The sequence below is a fragment of the Carcharhinus amblyrhynchos genome, chromosome 18, assembly GCF_965287045.1.
Source record: "Carcharhinus amblyrhynchos chromosome 18, sCarAmb.v2.hapA, whole genome shotgun sequence".
In the NCBI taxonomy this organism is placed as follows: domain Eukaryota; kingdom Metazoa; phylum Chordata; class Chondrichthyes; order Carcharhiniformes; family Carcharhinidae; genus Carcharhinus; species Carcharhinus amblyrhynchos.
Window position 1 is genome coordinate 12,004,182 of NC_137341.1, and position 17,155 is coordinate 12,021,336.

The window sequence follows — 17,155 nt, forward strand, 5'->3', positions numbered from 1 at the left end:
CTGCTCTTTTTTCAATAAGGAAGCAGGTTCTTACCTTTCGACAACGAGGGTTGGGGCAGCTGAACATATTGATGTCTTTGTCCAGTAGTGCTGGGAAATTGCAGAATGGGCACCTGGGACAAAGAACGTGACATAAAACATAAATTTAACCAGTAAATATTCCACATAGAAGTACATTTAATTATCCAGTCCTATTACTTAGTATCCAGCCAGCGAGGTCCCAGGTTCACTTCCCGATTTGTGCTGCTCGCTGATCTTAGGCAGGACAGCAGTGAGGGCAATTCATGTTGATGTCAGCACATTAGAGAGAGATAGCCTAAGTTCAAAAAATGAGGATGTAGAAGTGGTTTGGGTTGAGATAAGAAATTAGAAAGGAGTCACTTGTCAGTATGGGGGAGTGGTGTACAGGTTCCCAATTTCTAACTGCACAGTAGGATAGCATATAAAGGAAGAAGTATTGGAGCTTGTCAGAAAGGCGTGGCAATAATCATTGGGGATTTTAATTTATTTCAGACTGGAAACATCAGATGGGCAATAGTAGTGTTCATAGAATGTTTCTAGGATAGTTTCTCACAACAGCACCTTCTGAAGCCAACTACAGTGAGACAGAATAAATTCAGAGAAAAAGAACATATAATAGCGCAAAGACTAGTGGCAAGTCAGAAGATTGAACAAAATATGGGCAGCATGGTGGCACAGCGGTTAGCACTGCTGCCTCTCAGTGCCAGATCCCAGGTTTAATTCCGGCCTTGGGTCACTGGCTGTGTGAAGTTTGCACGTTCTCCCTGCGTCTGCCTGGGCAGGTGCACCAGTTTCCTCCCACAGATCAAAGATATGCAGTTGAGGTTGACTGGTCGTGCTAAATTGCTCCTTAGTGTCCCAAGCGTAGGTTACGGGGATTCACTGGGTTAGGGGGATTGGGTCTGTTGGAGAGTTGGTGCAGACTCAATGGGCTGAATGGCCTCCTTCTGCACTGTAGGGACTCTACGAGAGAAAGCTATCTAGAAATATAACAACGGATACGATTAATTTCTATTGATATTTAAACAAGAGAACCAAGTTAACCAAGTGAACTTTGGTCCTATAAAAAGTGCATCAGAGGAACTGATAATGGAAAGCAGGGAAATGGCAACTGAACTGAATGGATATTTTGTACCAGTCTATGGAGGATACAAGTAACATCTCAAATAGCTGAGAATCAGGAAATAGCTGGGAATCAGACAGGGAGGAACTCAGGAAAATTGCAACCACCAGAGAAGCGGTACTGAGTAGATTTTTGGAGCTGCGGGCTGACAAATCCTGATCCTGATGGACTTCATCTTCGGGGATTAAAAGTGGCTACTCAGATATTAATGCACCGGTTTTGATTTTCCAAAACTCTACTAAATTGGAAAATAGCAAATGTAATTCCTTTATTTATAAAGGGAGACTTAAAGCAAGAAATTACTACGTGCTAGCTAGCTTAAAATCTGTTGTGAGGAAATGTTAGAAGCTATTATTAAAGATGTCATATTAGGGCACTTCGAAAAATTCAAGGCAATCAGTTTTGTGAAAAGGAAATCACGTTTAACCAATTTATTGCAGTGCTTTGAAGGAGTCACACGTGATGTGGATGAAGGGGATCTGATGGGTACACAGCATTTAGATTTCCTGAAGGCATTTGATAAGGGGCCTCATCAAAGGCTATTGCGGAAAATAAAAGTTCATGATGTACAGGTTAACATACTGACATGGACAGAGGATTGGCTAGAGAATGGGAAACAGTTGTCAGAAATGAATCTTTTTCTGGTTGGCAGACTGTAAACAGTGATGTGCCACAAGGATCTGTGCTGGGGCCTCAACATTTACTGTTTATATAAATGACTTGGTTGAATATAGGCTAGCAGACAAGGTCACTGACAGCAAGTTCATCCAGTTAAATGGAAGCAGAGCAATCAGCAACACATTCATGCATTAAAGAAAATAAGGTACAATTAACATAAGCTTCTTAATAAAGGCAACCCAGTCACTCTTGATTGAACATTCAAGTCCAGGTCTGCAGCATTTGTGAGTCAACTCTGTTTTGGAAGGACAAGCTTGGTTAGCTCTCAGTCAGACCACTAGATGGAGCAGCACATTGAAGCAATGCACTGCACCTTGCAGTAGGGATTGACAATAGGTCCAACTCTCTCAGTCTCCCACTGGTGCATCATGAAATGCAATATTCAAAACCAGGCAAGGTGCAAAAGTAAAATACTACAAAAAAAAGGCGATATTAACTTGTGATGACTAAGATGTTCACTCTAGGGGAAATAAACCTAGTGAATCCTTTCTGTGTATCAGGGCATGGGTGAGGGACAGGGTTTTGGGGTGAGTGGGGGTGTACACTTCACTCCACATGCACAGTCACCAAAACTGCATATAAATGCAGCAAGACTTCCTAATTCTAGCGCTCCTATATATGGGAAAACGTAAAAACTTGCACGTTACACAGCATCTTTATCTTCCGAAGCATTTACAAACACTGTTTTTGAAGTAAAGACAGCAGATGCGACACTAAGTTTGTGTGGGAAGTTCAACAAACAGCATTCCACAGACAAGGTACAAAATCTAGGTGAGCATTCCAGTGCAATGTTTGGTGGGGTTCTGCACTTTGGTGGTTTCTTTCAGATTTCGTGCAGGAATGGGACGGCCGTAGTTATAGGGGATTTCAATCTGCATATTGATTGGTCGACCCATGTTGGACGCGGTGGGCTCGAGGAGTTGTTCTTGGAATGCTGCCGGGATAGTTTCCTTGAACAGTGTGTGTTGGAGCCGACGAGGGAGCGAGCTATCTTGGATCTGGTGTTATGTAATGAGGCGGGTAGAATTAGGGACCTTGCGGTGAAGGATCCTCTTGGGGAGAGTGATCATTGTATGGTGGAGTTTCTGGTGCAGATGGAGGATGACAAAGTGGGTTCCCGGACACGCGTCCTTTGTTTGAACAGAGGGGAGTACGGTAGGATGAGAGAGGAATTGGCGAACGTGGACTGGGGGAGCGCGTTGGAAGGTAGGTCTGCTGAGGAGCAGTGGAGGATTTTTAAGGAGATCTTTCTTGGTGCTCAGCAGAAATTTATTCCGAAGGTCATAAAGGACCGTAGGAGGAGAGGTAATCAGCCATGGATAACGAAGGAGGTGAAGGAAAGTGTTAAATTTAAAGCGGAGGCGTTTAGAGTAGCTAAGAGTAGTGGGCGAGAAGAGGACTGGGAGAGGTTTAAATGTCAACAAAGATTGACAAAGAAATTGATAAAGAAGGGCAGGATAAACTATGAAGCTGGGCTAGCGCTTAATATAAAAAAGGATAGCAAGAGTTTTTAATAAGTATATAAAAAGGAAGAGCCTGGCTAGGGTGAACGTTGGACCCTTAGAGGATGAGAAGGGGGACTTAGTGGTAGGGGATGGGGAAATGGCTGAGGTCTTGAATAACTTTTTTCTTTCGGTCTTCACGGAGGAGGACGTGAATAATTTGCCAGGTGTTAGAGATGGAAAGGTGGTAGGACTGGAGGGTCTCGATGACATTACTGTTACTAGAGACTGCTCGACAGACTGGAGGGGCTGATTGTGGACAAGTCCCCAGGACCGGATGGAATGCATCCGAGGGTTCTGAAAGAAATGGCGGAGGTGATAGTGGATGCCTTGGTGGTTATTTTCCAGACGTCGTTGGATTCCGGGGGACTGCCGGAAGACTGGAAAGCGGCTAATGTTACACCGTTGTTTAAGAAGGGTGCCAGGCAAAAGGCGGGGAATTATAGGCCGGTTAGTTTAACATCTGTTGTAGGTAAAATGTTAGAATCCGTCATCAAGGAGGAAATAGCGAGGCATCTTGAGGGGAATTGCTTGATAGAGCAGACACAGCACGGTTTCGTTAAGGGGAAGTCGTGTCTGACAAATTTACTGGAGTTCTATGAGGATGTGTCTAGGGCGGTGGATAGAGGAGAGCCGGTGGATGTGGTCTTTCTTGATTTTCAGAAGGCGTTTGACAAGGTACCTCACAAGAGGTTATTGCAGAAGGTCAGGGGACATGGAGTTGGGGGTAGGGTGTTAGCGTGGATAGAGGACTGGTTGTCAAATAGGAGGCAGAGAGTGGGGGTCAATGGGTGCTATACGGATTGGCGGTTGGTGACTAGTGGAGTGCCTCAGGGGTCGGTGCTGGGGCCTCAGCTATTTACCATTTATATAGGTGATCTGGAGGAGGGAACTGAGTGTATGGTGTCGAAATTTGCTGATGACACCAAGATTGGTGGAAAGGCAAATTGTGCGGAGGGTGTGGAGAGTCTGCAGAAGGATCTAGATAGGCTGGGCAAATGGGCCAGGAACTGGCAAATGGAATTTAATGTTGGCAAGTGCGAGGTGGTACACTTTGGTAGGAATAATGGTAGGAAGGATTATTACTTACGTGGAGAAAAACTGCAGTAGGCGACGGTGCAGAGGGACCTCGGGGTCCTTGTGCATGAGTCGCAAAAACCCAGCTTGCAGGTGCAGTAGGTGGTCAGGAAGGCTAATGGGATGCTGGCCTTCATAGCGAGGGGGATTGAATATAAAAGTAGGGAGGTCTTGCTGCAGCTGTATAGGGCATTGGTGAGGCCGAGCTGGAGTAGTGTGTGCAGTTTTGGGTGCCGTACTTAGGCAAGGATATTTTGGCCTTGGAGGGAGTGCAGAGGAGGTTTACTAGGCTGATGCCGGAGTTGAGGGGGTTGAGCTATGAGGAGAGGCTGAATAAACTCGGCTTGTACTCGTTAGAGTTTAGAAGAATGAGGGGAGATCTCATTGAGACGTATAAGATGATGAATGGGATGGATAGGATAGAGGTGGAGAGACTCTTCCCGCTCAAAGGACAGTAGGACTAGGGGGCACAGCCTCAAGATAAAGGGGGGGCGGTTTAGAACGGAGTTGAGGAAGAACTTCTTCACTCAAAGGGTGGTGAATCTCTGGAATTCTCTGCCTGTTGAAGTGGTGGAGGCTGCCTCGCTAAATATTTTTAAGAAGCAGGTTGATGGGTTTTTGATAAGAGAGGGGGTTAAGGGTTACGGGGAGAGGACGGGAATGTGGAACTGAGCCACGACAGATCAGCCATGATCTTATTGAATGGCGGGGCAGGCTCGAAGGGCCAGACGGCCTACTCCTGCTCCTATTTCTTATGTTCTTATGAGTCATCAAAACCAGCATCTCGTCGGGCCCTATTTAAAGAACACGGAAGTTATCCTGGGTATTCTGGCCAATATGTACCTGTCAAACAACATCACTAAAATCAGATTGTCTGGTCATTACCACTATTTGTGGGATCTTGCTGTGGACGAACTGGTTCCTGTGTTTCCTACCTTGCAACAATGACTGTGCGCGACAAGAACACCTCTAGTTCCAAAACAATTTTGGACACGGATCATAAAACTCTTTCTTATTCCTTAAATAAAGTGAAAGCCAACACTGTGCAATTAAGTTACATTTTCAGATCTAACAACTGTTCAATATAAACAGTCAGTAGTTACATGAAACAACTCGCAATTGTGCCTAATGAGCTAGGTGCTGGTTGAACACTGGTCAAGGTCTGTTTAATGAACAAGTGTAGAAGACAGCGTGTGTTGGATACCGACCGTACTAGTTCATCAGCACAGGCTGTAGCAATCGCCTCCTCTGCTTGACGTTCATAGTATTTGCATAGTATGTTCTCTGGCAACACCTTTTCCAGTTCACCATTGAGGAACGTGCAGCTACAGCAACTATCCATACAGCTCAACTGGGACTGGAAACAAAGGAAAACAGATGCAAATATATCAGGAAACACTTCGGTTTGATTGTTTGGCCACCTTACATTCAATACCAAACAGTTTTGGTTATCAAAATTGTATTTGCTCATAAAATTAATTAGACACAGAACTGAGTTGCAAAGTATCTTAAATTATCAGAACATGATCTTCATTCCTAGTGCAAACTTTGCACTACACAGAATGCCAAAAGAACCACAACCCAAAAAACTATTAATTGCTGCTTAATCCCAATTCATCAAGATTCTTCTCTCAGTCTGTCCTCAATTCTCCTTTATTCCTCAAAAGAATCTTCCCTGCTCCATCTCTGATCCTTCATATCATACTCCATCTCAGCTTCACAACCTGGATTTGTCTTGGCATCTCATTTGAGCACACAATCCTGATGGACTTCAGACTGTTTCTCCAATACCACAGCTGAGAGAGAAATGTGTTTGCTTCCATCCAGTCAGTGCTAACTTCACCCTGGCATACACTCTGATGGGCCACACACTAATATCTCAACCAACTGGCTGTTGTTCATATTTGTGCCTGGATAGCGAATGCCAATTGGCACCTGAAGTATTTACTTGGCTCACCTAAATTCTGAACAAGACACTGTGACTGTTGGTTAGGGATCAGAAGTACTAGCTTGATGTCTTTTCCTTTCTCGACCCAAAGGCATGCGAAGGAAGATGAGCTTTAGCACCCCGACTATTGCATTCTAGCAGTTCAAATACTGTGTCATTTTTAATCTGTTCAATACTGTCCTTGTGCTTCCCTCTGTCTTCAGTGCACTGTGCCGACATTTAAGCCACATTTCCTTATTGTCAATAAAGAGCTAGTGCTAATTGTCATGGCATCGGATCACATCCTCAATTAAAAATGGAGAATCAACCCACAGTTTAGCTTTCTGTAATAAATATCACATTTCAACTTGTTATTCATACAATACAGTACAATGGTGAGGAAACCAACAGCTTGGCCAATCTCTTGCATCTGTTAATATGCAGTTTACGACAAAACTTGGGACAGCTTGTACAATGAAATAGCTGGAACCAGGTAATGTCACAAAAAGGTACATGATTATAGAAATTAAGCTCTTTTTATTCCAGGTATGCACTTAGACCTTAAGGACATGAGCCTCTGGTTTTTCAAAGGGCACTTCTTTTAAATTGTGTCCTTACCTTGCCAGCTCCAAAAACAGCCTCCTGTGCATATCTCACGAGGCATTCTTTACAGAAGAGGTGACCATCACTACATTGTGTCAACTCCTCAAAGGCAAATTCTCCGTAACAACAGCCGCATTCAATCAGCTGTCCATCCTGTAAGCAGCAAGAGTTGGATTTATTGCAGATTAATTTTGTCCACATGCTGGATAGTATACTTTTGACAATTTGACTTTTTTTGTATTGTTAATTAAGTCCAAGTAAGTTGAATTAAGCAGCTGGAATAGAACAGTACTGGTAGATTTTCCAAGCATATTTTGAAAACTCCTGTCATTTCTATTGAAACCATCTTGAATTCTTAATAGAAGGCAATGACGAAGTATGGCGATTAAGCAAAACAATGCTTTATTTGCAATATTTGTGCTGACTGCATCAATCACTCTGGCTTGCTGTTAATCATACCCGTAGCATTGTTCATCAATATATCTAATCTCCATTTTGAGGCCTTCATGAACAAAATTACTCAAGTGTTTTCATGGAGTCCAGCATCTCCATGGACGCCTTGGAACTTGCATTAATGTTTGAGCAAAAAGCAGGCTTGTTTGAACCAGACAGAAACACTACAATCAATTTGACTTTGGACATTCAAATGGAGAAATGCAACTGAGATTTCAGTAGAAAAAAAGCAAGGCAACACAACGTACACAATTTTGTTTTGAAGAGGCCGTTTTATCAATTGCTGTTGGTGACTTCAGTCGCGGGGGTGCAGGAATATCTGCATTATTAAAGAGATAACTGGCTGCTGACAGCACAATAATTCTGACTAACAGTTCAGAACAACAGTAAAGCTGTTGAACTGCAGCTCTCCTGCAAAGAAAACATCTGAATACTTGCACCTTGAAGAATTGCCTTACAAGAAAAACATGTAAAAAAATATTTTTAAACATCTTGGGTTAGAAATTCTGGCATGTCCATACTTAAATCTTAAAGACAGGGAGTTTGAACCTTGGGCCTCAATAGGATAAAGACAGTGCTGTGGGAGGAGTGGAAAACACAATTTAAAAACAGGGCTGCAGGTAGTGCACATACATAATGGTTGGTGTGGGAAGTGTTGGGTTGAGGAGGGGGAGCAAATATGGAGTGTTTGGGGATCATGCTTAAGCAAGTGCTTTCTGCCCACCATTTTGGAGTCTGGCACTTGAAAGACAGCCTTCTATGCTATCCAATTTCCGGATCCTGAAGAATGTATTGCAAATGCTTGATCCTACGTTTTCCTGATGAAATCAGGTGACATCATTCAAAAATGCATGCAATGCATTTAATGGACAAGACATTATGTAGATCATTCAGAAAGCTTTTCAAGGGAAAGGTGAATGTTACTTTAAGAAAATTAAAAATCCACAAGGTACAAGATTTTAAAACAATAAAATGCTAGGAATGACAACAGGTTCAGTGTCATCTGGAAAGACAACTTAACATTTTGGTCTGAGCCTTTATCACAACTGAAAGGGGAAAAACAGAACAGACAGACAACAGAAGGAATAGGAACGTGGGTTGGCAAAAATTCAACATGTTTGCATTTAATTACAGCATTTCATGAAACAATCACTTCTCGGCCTTTTGGCTAAGGTCAAGTGTAGTAATGACATGCTGTACTTGATTGAAGTCATTAGGTTACATTTTAGCTTCATTTGAAGCAATTTTTAAGGCAACATCTCGGCCTTATGGCTATGATGCAAATGAGATCAAGCCTTGGAGGAGGAGTTACACCTACTCCTATCAGCTTGGATCATGTAGATCAAGCCCAAAACAGGAGGTGAGAGCCCTGTCTTGTCAGCTTGGATCGGGAATGTCCTAACTTGTTGGGATTCAGAACTGGATTTGATTTGATCGGATTGGATTGGAATGGAATGGAATAAAATTAAAAAAAATTTCATGAAACAAACCAATGCATGGATGATTCTTAACATGCCTATTTTCAACCAGAATCCAAAGGGCAGAACAAATCACAGAACAAAATCTGAGGTGATGCATCGGTACTTAAATGCACAAATGGAACATTCAGATGGCTCTCAGCATGGCCAATTTTGAAAGAAAACAAGGTAACTTAGAAAAGATTTATGAAATTGGGTGCTACTCCAAAATTGGAAATGACAAAGTTAATATGCTGACTTGGGAGTATTGTCTATCTTGTGCTTACCTTTTGATATTGTTCTTCATTCATTTGCATAGCAAATTGAAAATCTGCATACTGCAACAGAAAGAGATTTATAAGTACTACTCCAAGAGTGAATTGCAAACCATCCAACTTCTGAAGTTTTCTTTGCCTGCTGCTCTTCCCCCATTTGGTGATCTTTATTTAAGGCTCCCTTTTAAGATACAGTTCCATAAGGACCACAAACCCTCCAGCATCCAAGCAATTTATTCAAATGTAAAGTTGGGACAGTTAACTACAGGAGCAGCATATCAGGACAAATCCTGTTGGGCACTTGCAATCTAGAATCAAATTCTCAGTCCCTTTCCTAAATTGGAGGTGCCAAGGCTCATTGTAGCAGCCACGTCCTGCCCACATGAAGGTCAACAAATTCAGCTGGAATAGTGAAGTCCAGACTATGACTCAGTTACTCAATGCATGAACTGGTTCGGGTGCCAGGGAGCTGGCAACACAAGCATTTTTTTCCTTAAACTTTCTCAAGTTTTTGGTTTTGGAAGTATTTGTTCCCAAAGTTCAAGAGTTGGTCGCTGAGTGACACATTTCAAATGGATATTTTATATCCCAGTTTTTAAAACATAATGACAACTTTTTTTCTTTATCCTTATCCCTCAAAATCCACATTTACTCAAGCTTGGAGCAGGTTCTGGAAGGGCTGTATGTTATTTAAATTTGGTGCAAGCTTCGTAAGATTTCTTCTGACTCCTTCCCAAATCAGCCTCTATTTTCACATCCAACACCGTCAACCCCCTTCAGAGCAATATGCAACCCAACTCACCATGAGAAATGGGGCAAGAGATCCACTACAATATATTTAAAATATGGGCTATAGTATAGAATTAGAAAGCAAAACAGGACAAAGAGAATGGAATGGGAGAAGGATGTGAATTAGAATTGGGAATGGGGAGTGGGCAGAGACATGGTGAAATTACGCTGTTTAAGTCACAAATATGATTTAAGCAAAACTATGCTGGTGTGAAAAAGTATATTTCACATGGAAGCTTTCCCACAGAAAAGTAAAAAGATAGACTTGTCATAGCACAAGTAGCCTATCGAGTTCAGGCCAATTCAGCTAGTCCTGCTCCCCTTCTCTTTTTTTGTAACTGTGTTCAGTTTCACTTCAGATAAACATCTAAATTCCTTCTGAAAGGCACGATTTTCCAGGTTGCAGCCAATTATGCCAAGAAGTTTTCCCTCTGGCCACCTTTGGTTCTTCTGCCATTCATCTTGTATCTGTGTCCTAAGCTTCTTGACCCTTTTTGTATTCATTTGTGGGACATGGGCGTGGCTGGCTGTCCAGTATTTACTGTCCATCCCTCATTGCCCTTGCTCAGAGGGCAGGTGAGAGTCAAATCACATTGCTGTGGCCCTGGAGTCACATGTAGACCAGATGGCAGACTTTATACCTTAAAAGGACTTGAGTGAACCAAATGGATTTTTCCAACAATCGACAAAGTTTTCATGGTCATCAGTAGATTCTTAATTCCAGATATTTTTTATTGAATTCAAATTCCACCATCCGGGATTCAATCCAGATTCCCAGGACATTAGCTGAGTTTCTGGTTTAATAGTCTCGTGATAATACCAGTCGGCCATCGCTTCCCCTTGCACCAATGGGAACAATCTTTCTGTACCAACTCCGCCTGGATCATTAGATTTTAAATAGCCATCACATCTTCTCTCAAGCTTCTCTACTCTAAGGAGAGTGGCTCTACCTTCTCCAATCTATCCATGTCACTGAAGTCCCTCACTCCTGTTTACCCAGTGAAATTGACCCTTCCTCAATTGACTATTTTTAAAATCACAGAATCCTGACAGTGCAGAGGGAGGCCATTCAGCCCACTGACTGCACTGACACTGACAGACACAGGCCCTTTCTCCCAACCCTATCCCTGTAACCCCACACATGACGAACCCATCCAACCTACACATCATTGGACACTAGAGACAATTTAGCATAACCAATCCGCCTAACCTGCACATCTTTGGACTGTGGGAAAAAATCCATGCAGACACAGGGAGACCTGTACAGTAACCTAAGGCTGGAATCAAACCTGGGTCTCTGACGCTGTGAGGCAGCAGTGCCAACCACTGTGCCACCCTACTCTTGATTGCTCCTTGCCTTTTCCCATAGTTCGGCTTATCTTCCAGAACCAGATCCAGCAATGCCTCGTCCCTCATAGGACTGGAAACATACTGATAGAGAAAATTTCCCTGTAGACAATTCAGAAACTCCTGTCCCTCTTGGCCTTTCATATTTTTATACCCCAGTCTATATTAGGATAACTGAAGACCCCATTATCACTTCTCTTATCATTCTTGCACATCTCCATAATCTCCCTACAAATTTGCTCTTTTATATGTCTCCTGCTAGTTGGCAGCGTAAAGAATATACCTAGTGCAGTGGTACCTCGATTGTTTCTCAACTCTAACCAAAATTTTCCCATCCAAAACATCTCCTTTCTCCAGTACTGTAACATTCTCCTTATTCAATACTGTCACTACCCCCCCCAACCCCATTTATCCTTATTTATCTTTCCTGAACATCTTGTATCCAAGTGAAGCGTCTTTTTCATCTGCAACGATCAGAGGTTTCCCTCTCACCATCAATAATACAATGCAGGACAATGCCTTTCATCTAGATTCGAGATACTGAAGAAAACAGAATCCTGGCCACAAAACCACATTACTTGAGATAAACTTTCAGGACCTTGAAGCTTCCAGTTTTGTACAATCCCCCAAGTTCACATTCTCCTTCTAAACACGTCATTCACCTCTTCCATCTCTTTCATCTTCTGATGGAAGAATTTCAGTTCTTGTCGCACGAGTGGATGAAGGCCATCCTGCTCATACGATCTCCAGTGTCGTCTTTTGTTTTCTAGAAAGCGCATCCGTCTCTCTATTTTAAAGGCACCTGAGGAAAAATGCAATACACAGCTAGAATTAAAAGCTTCCAAGTTTAATCTTTCGAGCAGTGCAAAAATGAACATAACTACATATTTTTGGAAATCCAATGCACAAGCCTATTTTGATTTTCAAAATTCTACTTGTTGCAGACGGTTAACACTTACTTTACATTTAAATGGTTTCAAAGTGAATGAGGCACACAAAAGCAATGTTTAAGGTCATATTGAAATACTTAAACTTCAGTGGAGGTACAAACTCATGGCGTAATCAGGGATATTATGGCAACACTATCTGGCTTTCATTATAATGGTGTTCTTGGAAGACTTTAAACTGTTTCCAATGAGTGGGATTAAAACAGAGTCCACAGCAACATGAAGGTTGCCAAGCACAATAAAAGGACACATTTCCATATGTTAGCAGGCATCTTCTCCCAGACTGTTAACAAAAGTGTTACCTTGGGTATTCAATGCAAGAGTCTTTATGACAAATCCCGCAAGGAAGAGAAAAGATGTAAATAATCTGTGGTTTTTCAAGCTGTTCTTCAAAATGACTGCCAACATTCCATTTTGAATAACCTTAGGAATAGGTTATATCTGAATATTGCAATATTTTTGCAAATGTACTGGGAGATGTGTATTGTATGCATTTTGATACATAAACATGCAACACAATCAGAATGTGAGATACATGATGCATATCAACGCCCACCCCGAGTACTTGACATGTTTGTGGCAAGGAGAGATGGATTGTTTTTCCGAATTACTCAAATGAACTACAAATGGAATTGGAGCCCAACCCATTCACTTAAAAGCAACAACAAGCACTTAAAAATTATGGCTAAATTAGATTTTACTATTTCAAGGAACATTAATCCAAACTGTCAGAACAGTCATGGGTATTCCATACAGTAGCAGCTTTCATTCCTCACCTTGTTCAAATTTAAAATTGATTGAATTAGATGAGCTCATTTCTTTTCGTCTGCTCTTTTTCTGACTGGATTGTGGTGAGTTTTCCTGCCACTGCTTAATTGCATCTGATAAGGCCTACAAACAGCAAGAAAACAATAAAACAGCAGTCACAGTGCACAGGTCAAAGAATAAAAACAGTTGGTCTTAGATTTGAATTACAAAGGAAAAGCAGGTACCATAAAGGTCCTATGGTTAACTAGTTGAGTGCAATTTTTATTTCTAAATGGAAGGAATTCCTAAGCAGCTTTGACCCTACTAAATATGCTGCTGCATCTAAATGAATGCCCTGAAAAAGTTAAAACTCAATTTACTTAATGTACGATTCAAACCACAAATGGTAGCATTTAACTTGTTGCAATCACAAAAAATGTTCCTCGGAGCAACAATTAGTTTTGTAGTCTATTCAAATGAAAATAAAAATATTTTTTTCAAAATACAAAAGCCAGATTACATTCAGAGCGATTAAATCACCATGCAAATCTGGAAGGCAGCGGCACTTCAATCATTTTGTTCAAATGACCTCGGCTTGCTTTTGTGCAAGCATTAAGAGTATTACCTGCGGAAATCAACTTGCCAGGCTAAGAACCAAGAACATGTCAATACATCAATCATCTCCCCCAATACACTGAACTCACAGCACAAATGTACAACTTCCATCATTTAGGGAACAATTTTGAATCCAACATTACTGACACCCATACTTGTCTCACAGTTCAGTCTTAACTTCAGCCACTAAACTGTGTAATCCAGATTAAAGAACACGGTTAATATCTAGTCACAAGAATGGAGTGCTGCAAAGGTTGGACATTGCAAAACAACATTTTCTATTTTTCCCCTCACTCAATTTTGTTGCTTGCCCTCCAATTCCAGATACGTTAACAACTTGCATTTCCATAGTGCCTTAATGGAATAAAACGTCAAGGCATTTCGCGAGAGCCACCATGCAAAATTTGATACTGAGCCAGATAAGCAGACATCATGACAGGTAACCAAAAACTGAATGAATCAATAGATTTCAGGAGAGGAGAGGAGAGAGGCAGTGAAGTCAAGGGAGGCGATTGCGTGCTTTAAGCAGACACAGCTGAAAGCATGGTTGCCAGTGGAGGAGGCGTTTTTCAACACAAACCACTGGACAATACAAGAGCAGGAAACAAGCCCAATTTTTTTTAAAAAAAAACACAGCCTAAGACAATCAAACTTGTAGTTCTTTTCTACTGCCCCAGCTGGGATCAGCATTCATAGAGCAGAGATAAAGAGAGATTGTCCCTGGAACCTTCCTGGTGTACATGGCTCATCTACTAACTGATTAGCACACACCTATGACTGGTTAGTTTAAAACCCAAGCTTCTCTTATAGTAGCATGCATCAAAATGAATTCTCTGTGGTCTTTGGTCTGCCATTATTTCATCTGCCCTAGGTGACAGTAGGGCAACACTCAAGTTCTTGACTAACCGAGTGGACACAGGTAGTCCACTCCATTTACATACAGCAGGTTTGTGCACAGAGTGTGCTTGAATTACTTATTCACAATTAACCTGTTGATCTTAAAATTAGTAAAATATGAATCATTTTCCTACTGCGTATTTTCCAAAGACATTAAATAAACCAATTTGGCTGATAAAATCAATTTCAACAAGTCGTTAGCCTGAACCTCCAATCTAAGTACCCCATGCCATTATTCCTGATCATGGTCTTTAGAATACTTAGCAGAAAGTTTCCACAGCCCTCGACAACCAAACTTCATTTACTTCACACATTAATATAGGAGCAGGTAAATTGCAAAACATGACAGTGTATATTACAAATGTTCATGTAACATTGCCATCTAAATGTCAGTACTGGTGTTGATCCTTCATTTCTTCAGTATGGTAAGTAATCAATAAATAAACTAAAAACAGAAAAAGATAAAATAAAAACCAGGAAATAGCATCTGGCAGTGCAAACCTTGCGGGTGATTGCATAGTGTCCCTTGAGCTCGTGTAAAGCCCATTTGATGTCTTGACTGCTTAACATTTTGAAATCTGCCATGAGGAGGTCAGAAGCCTGAAGAAAACATTGCTGGTTCACAGGAGCAAGCTTTGAAAAGTCAAAAAAATCCAGTTTGGGTTTCTGTTCAATAGAAAACATACATATGCACAAATTCATTAGTGCGCAAGAATTGTTCAGATAGCTATCTTGTACCTGGAGGAAAACTGGCACAAACAACATGTTGGTGGCCACTCAAAACCATTATTAAGTGGAAAAAAATAAAGAACACCAAAGTAAGTCAATTCTAAAGTACAAAGTTTTCTTTAACCCAACACATTCTCGCCCCACTATTCCCATAATCAGGACAGTTTAGGCTAGGCACTCTGTCATGTCCCTCTAGCCCATGGCAGGAGATAAACCTACTGCAGATCACAATAGTTAAACCCAGTTGCCCCTGAGCACTTAAGCTAAAAGAATATTCTATATGGAATGACAAGAATAAGCCAAGTTACCTCTTCGTTACTTTCAAGCAAACTGCTGCTGTATGTGAAAATTAAATTCTTCTTCGGATAATCAGGATTTTCCAGGAGGTGGTTGCACAAGCTGAAAATAAGGACAGAAGGCAAGTTAGGATTTGTATAAACTCACAAGCAGCTTCCATTTTTGTTGAACAGAAGCACAGAATCATCCATTCAGTGCTATTAAATGGTCTCTGCTTAGTCAATGCACGAAGGGTGGGAGAAAGAAAATATCTTCAATGGAAGCCAATGTGCAAGTTTCAATGTACACTGTAACCACAGAGGATTTCGTAGCTTTAAAAATGTCTTCTCTTAACTTATATTTTCTCTAAATCTCATATACATTGCCAGTCAACATTTTGTAACAATCAGTAGCCAATCCTTAAGGTGATTTATCATTTCATATCCCTCAGCAATTCTATATAGTACACAGTTTTGGTTAATGTCTTATCTTGCCTTCTCTGATTTGATGGCAATGTTCAATGTAACATTATAGAGAACCAGAATTCTAAAATCACAAGCTGCTACAAAATGAACACTTCATAAAATTGCAGGAGGACTGTGGGAAATTTATCGCTTAGTTTCACAAAACCTCTCAGGTTTGTTCATTAAAATGTACTTCCAACTGGGCAAAAAAACTGGAAATAGAATAAAATCTCACATGGCTCATTAACGATCAGGATTATGGGTAGGTGGAGGACATTTTTTGCCATTTTCAATCAAGTTTTAGTCAAGTATCATCATCATGAAAATATTTCCTTGAAGCAGCAGCTTTCAGTTTCTTAATAATTCGCACAAATGAATCTTAGCCAAGACTGTGGACAGGCAAAGTGAGACCAAGAAGGGTGTTCAGTCATAGGTGATGGAGAACAGGAAAAGGAAAGTTATTCTATTAAGGGGTCCAGGAGAGAGGGGTGCAGAAGGTGCAAAGCACCAGGGTTTGTGCCTTGGCTCAAGACATACTTTCTGTTGCACGTGGTGTGGCTAGTTATCTACGACCATGTTGAAAAACATGAATCAAGCAAACTTTGAGTTTTATTCAATAATTATGGGATATTTTACATATAACCTACATCTCTTAACACCTACCAGGAGGAAAGAGGAGGAAATGATATTTGAATTGAACGTGGCCGATGTCAGCATGGAAGTGAAATCTGAGACACAGAAAGTTTCCGTGTTCAGTCATCTGATTACAGGAATATGCCATTCCAGGGCTGAGTCGTTTATAACCACAAATTGAAACCGGGATATAATATTCAAATGCGCCGAATCACAGAATCCCTACAGTGCAGGAGGACATTCAGCCTATTGAGTCTGCACTGACCACAATCCCACTCAGGCCCTAGGCCTGCTTAGTTACCCTAATAATCCCTCTAAACTATCACTTCCCGGGACACTGAGGATCAATTTAGCATGGCCAATCCACCTAACCCACACACCTTTGGACTGAGGAGGAAGCCCATGCATAACAAATGGAGAGTGTGCAAACGCCACACAGACAGTGACCCAAGTTGGGAATTGAACCCGGGTCCCTGGAGCTGTGAGGCAGCAATGCTTACCATTGTGCCATCAAGTTGAACCACTTGGAAAATTATAAATCAGTATGGATGTCATAGAACTAACAGTAAGCAAAATCAAAGAAACATCCCAAGAT

At 41.3% G+C, this 17,155-nt stretch overlaps 1 protein-coding gene across 1 annotated transcript in view; it reads right to left on the reverse strand.

The window, feature by feature from the left end:
- rnf216 (ring finger protein 216) overlaps window positions 1–17,155 on the reverse strand; it is a 201,859-nt gene that overhangs the window by 126,803 nt on the left and 57,901 nt on the right. The window contains exons 6-13 of the mRNA XM_080206384.1: window positions 15,496–15,586; window positions 14,960–15,124; window positions 12,976–13,090; window positions 11,915–12,054; window positions 9,129–9,179; window positions 6,947–7,084; window positions 5,610–5,758; window positions 35–113 (exon numbers count right to left, since the gene is read on the reverse strand). Of these exons, the coding sequence (XP_080062510.1) occupies window positions 35–113; window positions 5,610–5,758; window positions 6,947–7,084; window positions 9,129–9,179; window positions 11,915–12,054; window positions 12,976–13,090; window positions 14,960–15,124; window positions 15,496–15,586 (928 nt within the window). The remainder of the gene's footprint in view (window positions 1–34; window positions 114–5,609; window positions 5,759–6,946; window positions 7,085–9,128; window positions 9,180–11,914; window positions 12,055–12,975; window positions 13,091–14,959; window positions 15,125–15,495; window positions 15,587–17,155) is intronic.